Source organism: Tyto alba, unplaced genomic scaffold (assembly GCF_018691265.1).
Source record: "Tyto alba isolate M040663 unplaced genomic scaffold, T.alba_DEE_v4.0 Super-Scaffold_22, whole genome shotgun sequence".
In the NCBI taxonomy this organism is placed as follows: Eukaryota; Metazoa; Chordata; class Aves; order Strigiformes; family Tytonidae; genus Tyto; species Tyto alba.
Window position 1 is genome coordinate 12,514,092 of NW_024881296.1, and position 17,940 is coordinate 12,532,031.

General features: G+C 39.7%; 1 protein-coding gene across 1 annotated transcript in view; it reads left to right on the top strand.

The window, feature by feature from the left end:
- The window catches only part of KIF26B (kinesin family member 26B), a 300,203-nt gene that overhangs the window by 80,533 nt on the left and 201,730 nt on the right, over positions 1-17,940 (top strand). Inside the window, exon 3 of the mRNA XM_042796107.1 lies at positions 10,622-11,155. Coding sequence (XP_042652041.1) covers positions 10,622-11,155 — 534 coding nt within the window. The remainder of the gene's footprint in view (positions 1-10,621; positions 11,156-17,940) is intronic.

Consider the following 17,940-nt stretch of genomic DNA (forward strand, 5'->3'; position numbering starts at 1 on the left):
CTCACACTGTATGTGGGACAGTTGTGACAGTGTAATTCCATTCCCACTGAGAGTTGGCAGACTCTTGTTACTTTCATTAGTTTTTTTGGGATCTTGTTTTTAATTCTTCCTCCCCTTTGCATACCCCAAATATTTATCCCATGCTAACCAAACATAAGCTGATCTTGCAACTGGAGTGGAGACCTGTAAACAGCTTTGTTCCTGAAATTATTCCCAGCTGAAAAGCTGAGGTGTGTTCCTGTTTCCTGCCCTGTATACTAGATGGAACAAATGTTCTTTCATGGCTGCTCTAATGGTCTTAGATTCCTTTGACTGCATGGAGATGGGGGGCACTCAGCACCCTCTAAGACAAAGATTTTTAACTTGTGGTGTGTTTTTGTTTGCTTTCGTGTGTCTTTAATATTTTTGTACAAGCATAAAAATGTTATCAGTATATCTAAACTATTGTACATGAGAAATATGTAGAATATGGGGGCATCAGAAGTGATAAAATTTGAGAGAGAAGTGTATTTACATATACAAATTTCACTTCCAAAGAAAAGTCTTCGATATTTTCCATCTCATTTTAGGGGTTCCAGGGATCACAGGCAATAATTACAAGCGATTCCTTGCACACAAAAGAAATTTAAGCAAAACGATGATTAGATAATTTGATAATTAGATCATTAACAAGCTCTTAATATAACTGTGTTAATGGAAACAACTATAAATACAAAACTGTATCTGGTTACTGTCTTGTATTACATCAAAGCTGAGGAGCTTTCACAAGCAAATGTAACCCACCCTGAGATAATGTAAAACTGTTAGGATAAAATGTTGATGGGTTGTACTGGGATTTTTCTTTTCTCAGTTCACATTATTAATAAAAACAAAACCAAGTGCTAATACAAATAATGAATAATGTTATGCACATCCAAAGTGGTAAGTATGGTATCAATTATCCTGGAGCTGGGATTAATGCCCGGGGTGAGGTGGGGCGTCACGGCTGAGGGGCAGGAGAAGGTCGAAGGGTATCTGCTGGGTTTGGGAGCTGTGCACCTGACAAGCCTGCTGAGCCTGAGCCTGAGGCTGGCCTGCAAAAGGCTGGGCAAGCCAAAGGAGGGAGCGTGGGCATTGTATTACTGGCAGGAAAGGAACAGAATGGTGGTGCTTTTCCCTCTCTGAGGATAAAAAGGGGGATTTCCAAGAGACTGAGTCACTGAAATGTAGTTTGATCTTGGACATGATAGGAGTCTGAAGCAGAAGCAAGCAGAGCAGCCCTTTTCTGGGTAAATGGCTTGGGATGAGAAGGAGGTGGTAAATGATAACAGGCCAAGTGTTACTGAAAGGGAAAGATTTTGCAGATCAAAGTGAGACTGTGAGAGCCTGTATGGCTAGACAGCAGGGGACATTAGCTGCCTATGGAGCAAGTGGCTGTCAGCACCTGGTATGTGGCTACTATTTAAAGCAGCAGCCTGCTGCTGGCCTGGTACGTGTCAAGGAGGATATTTCAGACAGGTACTGTCAAACCTCAGAGCTGCCTACAGGATGCTCTTATGCAAATTCTGTCCACGCAAAACACATCATGAAGTCTTTTAGGAAAGAAGGGTGCCATATAAGACATTAATAGAGAATATTGTGATCTTCCTTCTAGGTCAGCAGTTCTATATCTTTCTTCATCCCATCAGTAGACCTTCAAATTATTTCAGTCAGAAATTAGTTGGGAAAAAAATAATCCTTTCACAAGTCGTTGCTTTCATTTCTCCTCTTCCTTCTTTTTCCCCTCCCCATTCTCACTGTCAGCTTCAAGTAGGTATCTCATGTTCTCCGTTTGTAACCTCAAGGGTTTCACAGTGATCTGGGACTGTTCTCCATGGTCTTAAGTAACACTCCAGCTTCACACTGCTCACTTGTTTGATGCTGGGTGCATTCACATGAAGGAAATATCTCCTAAAGAAGGCACGTAACAGCTCTGCAGATGTTGAAGTGCATGTTCTTTAGTTCAGTCAGGATAAAAAGCTGGTGAAAATTCCCTGTCAATACTAGTGTGAGATGTGACTGCCACTGAGTGATAAGAGCAGGTTTGTATGCATCTTGGAATGCTCCGCATGTACAAAGAATTGAGAATCAGTGCAGTGGGGAGACTCGCTTCTGTTTCCAAATTACATGTTTTTAACAATGTTATCGATCTAATGCAAAATGGAAACACAGAGAAGAGGCAAATACGTTTCAATTTTTCACGTGACTCTGACTGTGAATGTGCATGGGAGAGACTTCATTATTACTAGGAAGTGACTGTTGTCTTTGTGGTATACTTTCTCAGTGGCTAGGAACAAAATTCATTCTGGGTTTCCTAGATGGCACACAGATAAGTTCCATCTGATGTGAATAAAGTGGTCAGGATTTTACTTTTACTTGCAGTTTTGCTAAGATTAAGATTACTTGGACTGTCTGGTGTTTTCATATTCAAGGAAGTGAAAGAAAGTCAATTTAGAGTGTGAATTTCAAATAGCTTTGTTAAACTGCAGAAAAACTCTTCAGGTTTTAACTCACTGTAATTAGTGCTGTAATAAGGCCTTGTAATGCTCTCATTCTAGTCGATCCATATCCTTGACCTTCCCAACTCCTCTCCAGTCAAGTTGAGAATGGTGGAAATCTGATAGTAGCAGAAAAGAAACTAGAGAAGAGACCCTGAATGAGTGTTGCTGTAGGAGAGCATATCCAAGATGAACAAATGGGGTTCAGCTCTGCTGAACCAGGTTGGAACCTCAGTGTAAAGTTAGGAAATTGATAAAATTGTTTCCAAAAAATGAGTGAATTAAACAAATCAAGCAACAAAAAGGTAGGTTGAACATGCAAAGGCAAAGCTCTTTACCCCTAGTAAAAGCCACCAATAGCCTTTATCAATCTAACAATTTTTTTCTCTTTTTTTTTTTTCTCCCCCAAATCTGTGATCTTGCATGCAATTTAAAGATACTAATGTTTCTTAAAATGGAGAGAAAAGCATAAGAGTGAGCGTGTAGAAATAGTTAAAAAACCCCCAAAGATACAAAAGTAAGCAGAATAAGCTGAAAAGGAGAAAAAATTTTTGGTTCTCTGATGCATGTTGACTGTAGACGTGCTGAAGCTGAACAGATTTGATAAAGTGTTACATGCTGAATAGCTCTTTTGAGAGTGCTAAATTATGAAATAAAAAACACAGTTATCTTTCTGATGATTGTTTGCCTAAATTTAAAGGGTATGATTCTCATGTTTGAAAAGCAGTTGCAAGAGATTTTGGGTTGCTACAAACCCCTTTCTAAGTCAGGAGAACAGTAAGTATAGAGGTGTCACAAATACTGTCCTGGCCTTCACACTTGTGATGTTTAATTACTGTTCTTCAGGTATGATCAGCTGTTTGAGAAATCACTGGTTACAGTGTCAATAGTAGCTCAGCTCTGGCATTCATCAGAGAACTGTAATGCTCTTCTCACAGGAAAAGCAAGCTAAACTTTGAAAATATGGAGGTGTGTCAGAACAGTAATTGCTACCGTAGGCTGGTTGCTCAGAGGTTCAAGTGATCTGTTGATTTGATGTTTATCAAAGCTTGGAATAATGGGGAAGTTTGAAAGGATCAAAGAAAAACTGATGTTATTCCAGTATTTTAACAGGTCTGGCCCATGTAATCATAGGTCGGTCATGCTTCATGCTTATCCCAGATGGGTTTGAAAGGGTGCATAACAGGATATCAACAATAAAGAACAATGTCTTTGTGAATGGCAATCAGAAGAATTTTATGAAAAAAAGGTATCACATTTGCCAGTATGATGAGGAGTGAGTGAGACTAAACATTTGGTTGATAGAACTAACAGTTTGTAAGCTCTTGAAAGCATCTAATTCTAACAATAGTTAGGTCAAATCTGTAGCCAGCCCCAAGCTGAGTGAAGTGTCAGCAATAGCAACTGAGTTCTATGGAGTGACTGGAAACCTGGGCAAGAAAGCATCTGTGATGCATCTGGTTTGCATGCATGACACAAGACTGCTTATACCAATGATGCAGAAAAGTGTCAGGGGGTCAAGGCTGAACCAGTTGAACACAAGCTTATAGTGTGCTCTGGTGGCTAAGAAAGCAAATGTTATCCTTTCACATGCAGGCAGGCAAATACAAAGCAAGGAAGAGAGAATGGAGCTGCTGCTTTTTCCAGTACAAGTGACGAGGCTTCTGCAATTCTGAGTTTGTTTCTATTCTTTGTGCCATACAAAGGGTGCTGACACGTTCTGCCCCTTCGGCAGCAGCTGAGTTTGTCTACCACATAGATGTAGAAAAAGCTTCCCTCCAGGATACCCTGTGCATGCTGTGGCTACGGATTCAGTCTGGGCTGCAGAGCTCTAGACAACTGCATAGCAGAGCTCACTGGGCAAGGCTTGAATTTGTACCACTGAATGTATATTTAGATTTTCCTGCTGCTATTTCATCTCATCTTTCCAACCCAATTAAAAATCTGGCTGCTGTCTAGCTATCAAATGCTAACACAAACACCTGTGTGCCAGATGTGTACAGCTGTAAGTCCGTCAGTGCTGATCCAACATCAGAGCCATAAGCCAGTTCATAGAGCAATTAGAAAACACTTTTTGTTTTTCCTCTTCTTTTGTCCCTCTTCCCCATTTTTAATCATCCTATTTTTCCAGGATTTTCTCTCTTCTGCTTCCTGCTTCTGCAGGTTTGTAAGGTGACCCTTGCTCAGGCTTTCTGTCTCTTTCAGATAAGGAAACAGAGAGCCTAAATCAAAAGAACACATTCTGCCTATACAGTGACTGGTTTATACTGACAAATGCTAAGTTATAAAAGTCCAAATGTCAGTAGTATGTGCCAGCTCAAGAAAAACGCCTTGAAAATAGTAATGTTGTGAGAGCTACACCAGGCAGGATTAAGATTTACTTTTTCCTTCCCCTCACTCCCTGAAAAGATCTGGTCCCCCAGGCATGTTCTGGAGATACTGGCTGTAGGACTGGGAGGACTCTCATGGCTTTTTTGAAAGTAAAGGCTCGAGTCGGCAGCAGAAAGCAGTTCCTCAAGTTTGAGAAACAAAAATGGTAATAGTTAGAGGTGGGATATGATAACAATGCAGAGGTTTTTGCTGCGTTTGGTAAGACAGTCTCTTTACAGGGGCTTGCTGGAAACAGACTAATGTCAGAAGCCTCTTTCTTATTCTATTTTCTTCATGACCTCTGTCTCTCCTTTTGCCCAAGTTCCCTACTTATATGTCTCCAGGATTGCCTCCTCTCTCCTCTCCCCAACAAGTAGTAACAGTGTTTATGGGGGGACGTTCCTGCTGGGGGAAAGGAGAGGGTTTCAGAAAGGCAAGAGGGAAACACGTCCTCCTTTTCTAGCAAAGGAGACGAGATAGTTTCATTTGCTCAGCTGTGAGTGGTGATGCATGACTTACGTGAAGAAGATATCTTGGGCATGAGGGAGGTTTCCTGTGACAGAGGGTAAGGGAGTGTGGTCACACCCAGAGAAGGTGTCAGTGGCTATGGACAGAGCAAGAGAAAAAGGGAGGCCACCTCACTGTCCCTTTGGTCTTGCCCATGTGTAACTTTGACTTTTTACTTACCAAAACGCTGCTTGTGCTAGCAGAGATCCTGCCGCGCTAGGTAATTCAGATGATTCAGCCTTTACTTAGCAAAGCTAACTGATTTTTATCAGAGGGTTCCCAGCTCAGTTTGATGGTACAGTGCTACTAATTTATAATAATAGTGTGTATCCTGTCATGCTTATTTGAGGAAAAACTCCCTTCGACTTTAGTTTATTTGAACATGCTTTTGCTTTAGCAGAATTTATGCCGTTGTAACAGTGAGTAGCTCTTTTTCAACTGTTAGGGCTCTGGAAGGCTGAAAACAGCAAATCTCTGAAATGTAACTAGAAGATGATAGGAGATGTTTAAGTTAGGGTGTAGAGTCACTTGGAAAATTGCCCAAGTGCCTCTGGAAAGTAAATTTACAAGTATAATCTCTTTATTGGTCGGGAAAGTACACTCTCAAGAGAGAAGGGAGAACGGAGGAGATTTTTTTTTTTTTTTCTCAAATAGAGACCAACAACGGGTTGTGTTTAGAACAGAGATGTTTGCACAGTCGTGGAAAAACATGTGTTTTTTATCACCGTTAAGGCTTCCCTCCTACTAATGTTTCTTAATTAGTTCTTTTACTCCCTGCCTGTGGAGAGTGAGAGTCTGGAAAACACACTTCTCCTTGGGCAGAACTTTGATCATTGCTTTCCCCTACTTCTCCCCTCTACCTTGGCTGATGGATTACATACCAGCAGTCATTGCTGCATGGACCCTTTTGGAAACAAAAGAACACCATGCATCTTTTGTGACCATCGTCAAGTGGAAGCTGACCTCTGTGAATTAGTTAGTATTGACTACTTAGTTTTTCCCTGAAGAGCAATTAATAATATTGGTATTGAAAACCACAATTTGATAAGAAGGTCTTGATATCCATTGTATAGTTGAGTTGTCTCTGAGATGGAATAATGACGTAGGTTTATAATGTCTAACTTGCTTAGGCTGTAGTTGACTAAATCAAATACAGTTGTGCACAAGGTCTTAGAGAGTATGGCCGATATTAATGTCTGCCTGCTATATGTTTTCAAAAAAGTAGTATGCGTATGAGTTATTTGTATACAAATCTGTGATCAGCTAGATTCCATGTAGCATGTAAAAGTTCAGATTGCTCATCCTATTTCTTGCCTGCTTCTCTGTCCACCAGTTGAGCTCTGCCTGCTTTCATCATGTCTCCTTGTGAGTGTTGTTTAAGTGTATGTGTGAAACGCTGTGCTTCTTGCTGAAAGTGGCGATTTGCTTTCTCTGAGGAAGATAGGCACCAAGCTGGATAGCAGGAAGGAAAGGATTATTCTCTTTATAGTCTGTTTTCTCAGTTATGTAGTTAAAATGTCATGAAAACTATACGGCAAAGTACAGCTTTATGAAGGGAGATGACAGAGGAGGATGCTTCTGCATTGCCTTACATGATCATATAGTAGTGCCATTCCTCCTCCTCCATGAGGTCAGGACTGCATTTACAGCTGAGTACTTCAGTGTGTCTTAAGTGCTGCCTGTTTGCTGGGTACATTTTCCGCTGGGTAAAGCCAGAATTCCTCAACATACCTATATATGATAAGTCTCTAAAAAGCAAAACTTCTTCCCTCTTCTGTCTTTCCTGTGTGGGTTTTTAGTTCAGGACCAAAGGTGAGGGATTACTTACTACCTGGCTACAGTAGAGAAGATGAACAACTAAACATAATTGGAACTGGTGTTTACTTGAGCTTGAAAACTCAAAGGTAATGTGAAAAGGCTTCTTGTAACAAAGATCAGTGTGCACTCTGTTTAGTTCACTGCTTGCCTTGTGCATTTATGCTATGGTCTGTGTTGTGACTGATCTTCTGAAGCTGTCAGACCTCTTACATGCCTTTGTTTGTTTATTATAGGAATAGGAGTTTATAGTAATGCTGTTTATACTAAAGATGGGTGAGCCATTACAGCAATAAGAGAAACCAGCATGAACCTTTGCCCTCAACTCAAACCAAACTCTTTTGTGATTTTTAAAATTCTGTTTCAGTTTTCAGTGTCACTGTACTTTGTTCTGTCAGGACTGGAAATGAGTGCCAAAATATAAATAGTATTTTCAGTGTCAACCTCAGATTTCACAAGCAAATCTGCTCTCATGCCAGGGAGGGTGGAGTTTCTTAGACCTCACAAGTTTCAGTAGTAAGTATAACCTTTCCAACCCCTGCTTAGTGTAGCTAGCTCAAAGTGCTTATCCGGTGAGTCTTGCCCATCACTATTTCATATCGCACAAGGTGCTGTTCATTAAACTAATAAGCATTCCTACGCGAACGTGTGCAGATGATTGCTTGCAGGTAAAATACTGAAACAGAAAATGCCATGCCCTGCTGTTCAGGCAAGGGTGTAGTGACTGTCTAGCTTTGGCCTCTCATGCTAAATGTATTGCAAGCTTGTCAGCCAATTCTTCTGTGAAATTATAGTGGAGCTGCCCACTGCAGAATAAGAAAGTAAACTCTCTTTTAGGTTCTATCAGCTTTGTTTTGAGAACAAAACGTGACTAATGTGTTTCTGGAACTTGAGTTTCTCTAAATTTAGTTGCTGTCCTGTAGGCTTTTCTGTTTCATGTTCCAGACTTGGATCGAGTGTTGAGATATCCATCTAGTAGTCTGTTAGATTAGTGGGGCCAATCTTGGGAGTAATCAATTCAGGTTGTGCCTGTTTCCTCCTTTCTGCTCCTGAGGAGGAAACAGTTACCCTCCCTCCCTCCCCTTCTCTGTTTATTGTTGTATCAGAGAATGATCTGATGTTTGTTTTAACACTGAGATGAAGCTGAATTCACTGCTGTCCAGCACTCTTTAAAGTTCATGTGCTACTTGAATATTTATATCATGCTGACATTTGCTTACTTTAGAGAAGGCTTTATTTCCTTGGAATATTTGTCATAGTATCCAGGAATTTCCATGTTGAACTGCTGCTGGATCTGATTGTTGTATATAATTACCTGGGTTCAAGCCCAATTGCCTAAGGGACGTTTCAAAGAACAACAGCTAACTCTGTGGCACTAGCTAGCTGAAGGAAGAGCTGGCAAGGATTTTTCATGGACTGTTGTGGAGCAACCTGGAAAGAAAGCTCATACCTCACTTCAGCTATATAGATAGCTTTGGCTCATTTTGGGAAAAGTAAGGAGTCCTTTCCCTGTATGCCTGTCATCATGGACTGGGTGCCTATATCTGATGTGATCTGTTGACCTAGTTATGGTCTGGAATGGAAAATAAGATTTGACATCTTTTGCATCCTATTTCTTTCCCCTGATTTCCGCGAGTCCCTTTTCTGAAGGTGAAGGGGGGAGGATTGATGCATAATCCAGTCCCTGACTTCCTGACACACTTTGATGCTCTGACCCTCTTTGTGCATAGAATAGAAATGACCAGCTTGAGGCTTGATCAGATCTCAGCTTCCTGTTGTTTCCCATCAGCTTATATGACTCTCCTGGGCTTCTGGGGCTAGAACTGCTCCTTTGCTGCTGTGCATAAGGAGGCATCATGATTTATGAATCAATTAATCACTGCATGCTGAGGGGCTGTTCACGGTAGTTAAACAGTGAAAATAAAATACTTGAGTATATAATAAAGACGGATCATAATGAATATGACCCTCTACCAATGAATTCTCTCCCTCCCTATATTATACCCCCTACCCATTCTTTCCCAGCACAGCCAAACTATCAAGACACAAAATTTGTCTGTCTTGGATGGCATGGGGTTCATAAAATTACTGAATAAGGGTGGTGTCTATTTCTGTGATCCTTGCCCCTCCCCTGCACTCTTCCAGTCTGATTTCAGTTTGCTGCTAAAGCTGATAAAGCCACAAAGGCACAGAGAGAGAAAAAAAACCCAAAAGATTGATACTACTGATTGTAAATCTTTTTGAGTAGCGATAAGAAAATTCACCAATAAGCCTCCAAAACTTAGGGAGGGGAAGGTGAAGTCTGCCCTGCCTGGTCTGTAAAACCACAAAGATATGGTGTGAAGTTTCCAAGAAATATTTCCAGCACATAACTGTCATTGTTTGCGTAACAAACACATCATTGCTATGCATCTCTAAAACTGCATGATGCTGTAAGAACTGAGCAAGTTTGGTGATAAGCCTGCTAAGACTGCTGTTTGGCTCCACAACTTGCTGGAACACTTTGCAATTTAGGCCAGCAGTCAGTGACTGTAGTCAGATCAGGGTGGCATATTGCTCTGAGGAGAGCACCACTGACATTCAAAGATCTACCATGAGGTAAGGATATGAGGCAAGATATTTTAAACCTGATCACATGGTTTTGCACCAAAAATATACTTTCCAAGAAGAAAATTATTCTTTACAAATTTATTGATCCTATACATGTTCAGTAAAATTATTGTTTTATTTTTTATCAGCAGATACCCAAAATAGTGGTAGAACATTTCATTAACAGAAAGGTTGTTGTTTAATTTTGTGGCTGAAAAGTGTATTCTTGGTAAATGAAATGCTGAAAAGCTCTTGGAAAACTTTATCAAATATTCATCTCGTTTGAATTCTGAAAAGGATTTTAAGAGAATGGTGGTAGCTCTTTTTTTTTTTTTTCGTTTACAGGCAGACTTTAGTTTTTGTTGCAGAGTATATCCTGGATTTTCTGAGTACCAAAATCTGACATCGGTTAGATGGATTCGTGAACCTTGATACAAGCCTACTGGCTTTAGTGGAGTTGCTCTTGATCTCACCTGTGTAACTAAGAGTAGTTTTCATTCAAGCCAGAAATTAGATGCAATGGTGTGAAGCAGGTTAATTCATTCTTTCTGCCACGCATTAAAGCTTGCAGTGGAATTATGTTTGCCACTTATCAGTAAAAGTAAAATAATTTTTTCTTTCCAGCACAATCTAGTTTCTCATTTTTGTTCAGCTCTGCTGCTGGCATATGTTGACTGTATCTAATGGCCCTTGTTTGCATTCTAAGCTTATCTCATAAATTGGCTTTTGAAATGCACAATCAGCAGTAATGTTTCACTGTGGTGACCATGGTTAAACATTTCTCTCCTGTCCCCCCCTCTCCCTTCTCTGTTTTGTTTTTTTAGGACCCAGGTTTTTCTTCGGTGATTCATGACAAGCTCCAAGTTCCCAATACCATTCGTAAGGCATGGAACGAAAAGGACAACAGATGTGATGTTTGTGCCACACACCTGAACCAGCTGAAGCAAGAGGCCATTCAGATGGTGCTGACCTTAGAGCAAGCTGCCAACTCAGAACATTACGATGCCTCGCCAGGCTCTCCCCCACCTCTCTCCAATATCCCCACATTAGTGAGTCCTCGGCACATGGGCAGCCTGCAGCCCAGGGACTGGGCATACATGCCTGCTCCTTATGCTACATCTAATTATACAGGCTTTGTTGCCAACAAACACAGTGGAAAACCCAACAGTTTAGGAATTGTCAATGGGGTGGAGAAGAAAAATGGCTCACCTGGACACCAAGCCAAGGTCAGCTTTCAAATGGCCACCAGCCCCAGCAATGGTAATGTTCTCAACTCTGTGGCTATCCAGGCTCATCAGTACCTTGATGGCACTTGGTCTTTGTCAAGAACGAATGGCGTCACTCTGTATCCCTACCAAGTAAGTGTTTTGAAATAACAAAACTTGTTTGTTTTCTTCCCACCGAAGCTTGCATGGGCATGCTAGCAGGGCTTGCTCCTGTTGGGTAGAAGTAGAGACATTCATACAGTGAGCACGAGAACAAAGAATGCTGTAAATTTCTGTTTTGCTGATAGGGGATTGAGTTAGGGGAGACACAGATCACAACCAGTATTAATTAGAACACCTTTTATTAATGAAGCTGTTATTAATAACAGAACCAAACTATTTTTAATAGCAGATAATTATTCGTACAGTATATGCAATTATTCCCTCTCACATTTGTTCACTCACTCTTGCCCTTAATACTTGGTTGGAGCAACAGCTGGGAGCCAACCACACTGGTTTACTCACAAGTCGAAAGTGGCACTAGTGCAACAATGACTTCTGGCCTGGTGTTCAGGAACTACCCAAGAAGGTCTTTTGGTCCATGATGTGTGCCTATGATCCTATAGTCTTTGTCTGCATATAGCAGGCACTGCCTTCATTGATATGTTCTAAGTTGCATACATTTATTGACGCTAGTGTGTGCTGATGGCCTTCTGCAGATTCAACTAATTCTTGTTATTTTGATTTTTATCAGTTCTCATGGATTCAGCAGGTCCACCGGTCTCTAGAGCTTAGCAGTTCTGGGGAGATTTTCATGTACTTCTCATTGTGTTCTTTTCCTTCTCTTTGGCCTGCTGTTTTCTGGTACACCACACCCATAAGTACCTGCTGAACCCATCCACACTAGCTGGCAGAGAAGGGCCTTTTGTGACAGGACATAGGCTTTCTAATGTAATTAGCTGCGGGTGGTGGGATTTTCAGAGTGCCCAAGCACTTGCAGACTGCAACATGAGCCTATTCTCTGAGTTCTCCCAGCCATCCCTGTTGGCTTCCTTAGGCACATAAATATCTTCGGAAGTTGGTCTTTCTACTAAATTATGAACAGATTGCAAGATAGATCTCTAAATGAATATTTAACTTTTATCAGTATGAGTAACTGATATTACAGCCAGAAAAAAGTGATGTTATTCATAAGCATTAAGATACTGTCATGCACCAAAGAAGACTTGGGAAAACCAGAAGTGAACTACAGTTATTTTATCTGGAAAATATGTGGCTTTATAGTTTTGTGGATTTATGCTCTAGTGAACCTGAATCACATTTGGGCAGGTCAGTATGTGATCATAGTTTGATCTAAGGAAAAAAAAAAATCTGATCTAAGGAAAAAAACCTAAACAAAGAGCACACATTAAGAAAATAGAATAATTATTATTTGTATTAGGAAAATCAGTTAAGTTTTATTGTATTCACAATCTTTTAGATTCATCTTCTGTGAAAATGTATATTTTGTTTACTTTTTAATAATGTTCATGGTTCCTAGATGGTTCATCTTGTCTTAAAAATATTCACTAAGGAGAATCTAATATTCAGAACTTTCCAGGCTGATCTTGTAGTTTGACTCCAGTTAGATTAAGGACTGTTCCCTACTGTTTCTCTCTCCTTTCAATAACCTTGAAATAGAAAAGATACCCCCCACACCTCCTCCCCTGTCCTCCCCCCCCCCAAAATACCAACCAACCAAAACAAAAAACAAGCCCCAAACCCACAAACAAACAAATCAAAAAGCCCAAACTGAAAAAAACCCCAAACAAACATAGCAATGTTAGCCTGTGATGGACTGTGTTGATAGTAGGTTTTATATTCTCTTTAAGATTCTACCTTCAAATGTTAAAATTCTCACTTTACTCTTGTCACATTTTATTGTCCAGTCAAGGAATAATAATGATAGCTTTTATCTTTAAAAACATTGAAAGGATTTTAGTGTTTGGTCATGGAGTATATATATCAGACTGGGAATTAGTCAAGTAAGAAGAAAAACTTTGAAAAGTAATTTATTTGTAATTTGAAGTAGTAGGAAGATGCAAGCTTTGCTTTTTCTGCTTTTCTGTTCAGAAACCAATCTTACTAGCTACACATTTTCAGAATGTTTTATATCTCTCTCTCTCTCTCTCTCTCTCTCTCTCTCTCTTTCTCGTATAAATGTATTTTTTCTTATGCGGTTACAGTTACAAAACTGCTGGAGAAGAGCACCAGGAAGATAAATCTGTTATGTCATTTTAATTAGAACCCTTCTTGATTTGAGGGTGAATTAAAAAGAGGCATTAACTACTTACTTGCAAATGCCTATATATTAATTACATTTTTTTGCCTTCCCTTAAGTGATTAGAAAAACCTCACTGTGCATTAGCTAAGAGGAATAGAAAATAATTTCTTGGAATATAAAGCCTTGCACTTCACACAGAGGTACAGTGCCCTTCTATATCATAATCTTGTTAAATTGTTGTCCAGGGAGAAGTCAGACTCATGGCTCTAGACTTAATGGTGCCTGTTGTAGACACCTCCCACTGTAAATTAGCTTTTGTTAGACAGTCTAGATAACTTGACAGAAATGGCTTGGTACTTTGAAAACTGACCCATGTTTTTTTCCTTGAAGTATCACCCAAAAGAGAAAGCATTAGTTTGGAAGAGATATTCAGTGTCTCAGAATTGACTCATGGCAATTTTAGGCACCCAAAGGTATTCCTACTGTTGTAATTTCTAAGATGTTACTCCCTTCCTAGGATCTTCCCCTTCAGACTGCCTAAAATTAGAACCTTGTTATGGGGAATAAATTACAACTTTTGTTTCAGTTCAGGTAGGATAAAAAACAACATTAAAAAAAAAAAAGTGTGTTGTGTTATTAGAGGGCTCAGCTGCTGCAGTAGTGTAGGATAAGTCTTAAATGATGTGCCACTATTCAACTACTTTTGCAGAAAGAGTAATTGATATCAGAAGTCAAACAAATGTGAATTCATACACTGCCAGATTTAGTATCATGTGTTTAAAGACTGAAAAATAGAAGTAATACTATCTTTAACATGAGATGCATGTTAGATGTAAAAGAAACATTCTAATAATTTTATAGAGGAATTATGGGAACTCATAAATAGAGTCTCCTAAGAATAAGTCAGAGAAATAGCTGCTAAGAATCGTTTAGGCAAAACTGGTCCCACCTGTAGATTAGGAGATGGTGTAGATGACCTCATCAGTTCCCACCAGCCCTGTTTAATGTGTTTCCATATTTAGCCACCCCTTGACTAGACAGAAATAAACATCTGGTTCTGAAAGCCTGTGATGTCCCCTAGGCCTGGATCACAAATGAACAGCTGATGCTGTTTTCTGTAAGGGTGTGAATGAAATTTTCCTGGTAAGTGGTCCTCTTAAAAAACAGGGAATCAGAGGCAGGGAAAGGGAATTGATTAATCTTAAACAAAAAGCATGGCCCGTTAAAAACCTTTTACGCACATGGGAATGCTGAAATGGTTACCTGGTCAGGGTAGAAGTGACCCCTATCTGTTGAATGCATGTAGGAAAATAACATCCACAATTAAGTAGAATTTGATTAGGAGTCTGAAAATCATACTCGTTCAGTCATCAGCAGGTAGCATTTGTATAGCCTTGGGATCAAACTGTTTTAACACTTCTAAAGGCTTCTGTTGATCTCCCTATTGCTTAAAGGGTTTTCTATCCTTCCATGATCGGTGAAAACTCGTTTAAATTGGTGAGGTTTTACCTGAGAAGGGCTGTAATTATTTGTGCAGCTGCCAGTGTGAATTACAGGATACCACAGTGTTAAGTACATTTCTGTTGCTTACTAGTTTTTACGTAATGCTTATAAAGAAAGAGAAACCTTTGGGCTTGGGGTACTAATGTAGGAGCCAAAAGTCCAAATACCTTGATGAAATGATTACTACTTGTAATTTTTTATAGAGAATGAGACATTAAATTGAATGCATAACATTTTTATTACTGTAAAGCTGCTAAAGTAGCTGAAACAAAACCACCAAAGAATAAGATAAGTTTGAGTCTTAGTAGTTCAGACGGGTTTAGCATTTTCTTTCAAAGGGAAAGGAGTTGAAAGCAGTGACTAGATTAAGCTGGTTACACTAAAACACTTTTTCTGGAGTAAAAGTGCTCCATTATTTAGAAGTAGTTGTTCCTCTTTAGAATGGGCATCCTTTTTTAACCTAAATTAACTTCACGGTTCTCACATGCTGGTGTGCCTCTAAACCAAAAGCACAGCACTAACTGCATTGTGGTGTGAGCTGTAGAACACTTATTCGGTAGATGGGTCCTCTAGTTATCTTCTTGGATCTGTATCAGAATCTTTGCATGTATTCAAATTAAGTAGACTATTTCAAAAGGCAAACAAAAAAAAAGAAATGAGCACAGTGTGTTTGGTAGATTTGAGTGACAGGAAGGTAAGAAAGAACCAGAGAACTGGAAAAGGCCAGCTGTTCCAGGAACAATGTGGGCCATGAAAAAGAAGGATGGGTAACAGAAAACGTGGCTGTTGATGTGGGTGAGCACCTCCTGCTCCAGACCTTGAGGTTGTGAAGTTTGAATTTGGTAAGGAAAAAAGGATAGTGCATGTAAGGATTTGAGATGGGGTATTGTGAACATAACAATATTCAAGGAAAAAGTGTTCCTTTCTCCACTGCACTTAGAAAGACCCTTTTGACCAAAAGTTTGGAAAATGAGATCTTAAACTACAGAGAGCCTCTTGGCCCCAGGCGTAATGATCTCTAGCCTATTCAGAGAGTTATCAAAGGCTTTGTTTGTGTACAATTGATGAAAGCCTACAGTATGTGCTTTCTGTTTCCTCTTTATGTATAATGTGTGTTTAGAAGAACACTGTGCTCTGAGAAAGTACCAGCTTGTTCTGGAGTTTTGCAGTGATGAATGATTTGTTTGGAGTTTATTTAGGTCATGGCTGTCTCATAACACATCAGTTCTTTCAGGCACAGTTTTAAAAGAAACTGGTAATGATTCAAGTTGGGCACAAGATGGAGAGTTCAGATACAGAGCCAATGCCTGTGTGTGGGGCATTCCCATCCAAGATTTTGATTCCAAGCTTTTTTCCCAAGTCTCTGCTGTCTGATTTATTTCTCTTCCATTTGCTGCTGCTTCTGTCACTTCTTAGTGTTCAGCTGGATAAAGCAAAAATGTTAATGATTGCTGCAGCAGTGCCAGGGTAACTTAAGGAGCTTCTAAAGCATATAGTGCAAGGTATAGAAATCAAGTGATTTGCTCCATCTGTAGACTAACAGGTGTCTTGTATAACTATTTCTTGCTTCCTAGAGCCAGACCTGTTTTGCCAAATCATCTTAGCAACAAAAGATATGGAGATTTTTATACTGTCTCTTCTAGTACCTTGTTTTTATGTGACCCCACAGGATTCAGTATGAGATACGTCCTGTGTTAGGTATTTTGCCTTTGCGCAGTTAGGTTTCGGTCCAGAATTTTTTGGATGGCTTATGATTCAAGACCTGTTCAGTCACTGAATGTATGAGATCCACATCTGAGTGTGATGGCTCCCTGAACATAGTAGAAAACTTTGTTCCTATTACTGTGAGCTCATGAACGATGATGCTGGACAAATGTGTGCAAACTCTTGCACTGAAGTTTTTTTTCATTCTGTGACCTGGACTCTAACAACAAAGTAACTCTACAGTGAGACTGTAGACTGAAAGTGCAGGAATTTTATTTCCCAGGATTGTTTGACTGGGCCAAGAAACAGATTGTCAAACAAATTCATTGGCACTGAAATGATATCCCTACTTAATTATCTCTGTTGCCCTCTTCCCCCATGTGTTAGTTGTTATCTGTGAAGTAGCTTTCCTCTGACTAAAAGCCTTTTTAAACCACATCACTAATAATTAGCTATGACCCTGCTAAATTCAGTGTATGTCATCAGCTGACATTCTGCGATGATTGTTTGATCATTCAATTTGTATATTACAGGAGTTGGCTATTTGTATTTCATTCCTCCTGTCCAGCCCCTCAACTAGCAGCCCAGTTGTATACTGATTCTCTACTATCAACAGGGGAAACTGAAGCCTATGTGAACTGTAGAAGGGATTTATTCTTTGCATTACTCTGGTGTGATTAGATCTCTTATGGCATTTTTATGCATGGCTTAACAACCTTAAAATCATTACTTTTCCCCTTCATGATACTGGGGTGACCAAGGGAAGAAAGAGGTAAAGGGTATCCCATGGACTGAAAAGAGCTAAGTAGGCTTATCCTATGAGTATGAAAACCCCGTGACTCAACTGTGATGTGAGTAAGAAATCTGTGGACTATTAGAGGAGTGAGTTAATCCTGTAAATTAGTGAGAGCCAGATGATCACAATTAGTGAGGATTTGGAGTTTTGGTTTCCTCCCCTGCTCTGTAGCTTAAGGATTGTGTAAGACTCGTTTATTTTCTGAAATAATAGTTGTGATGATTGCTTGTATCACTGAACAAATGTATAAACTGAGAGGAGGGGAGATGTTTTAACAGTGTGAAAAATCATGTAGGGATGGGATGGACACAGGAAGACGACAAACTGATACATTGACACAAAATGTCCCTTTGTTTCCCGCGTTGTAAGTAAGGTGGCTCAGAGAGAAAAATAGTCAGCTTCTGCTTTATTTCATAGTTCAAGAAAGTGAGGAGTTGAGTTAAAAGACAGCCAGTTTTGAAGTGAGAAGAGGAAAGATGCATTTCATAAAATGTACAGGTCTGTGGAACTTATTGCCATGGAAATAATATTGAGGCCAAGAGCTTCGGAAAATTCATAAAAGAATTATGTGTTTATGTGGGCAATAAAAAAATCCATTCTTTCTGATATTAGGATAAAAAAAAAAATTTCCATATAGCATAAAGCAATTGGTGCCTTTTATTCTACGCTGCC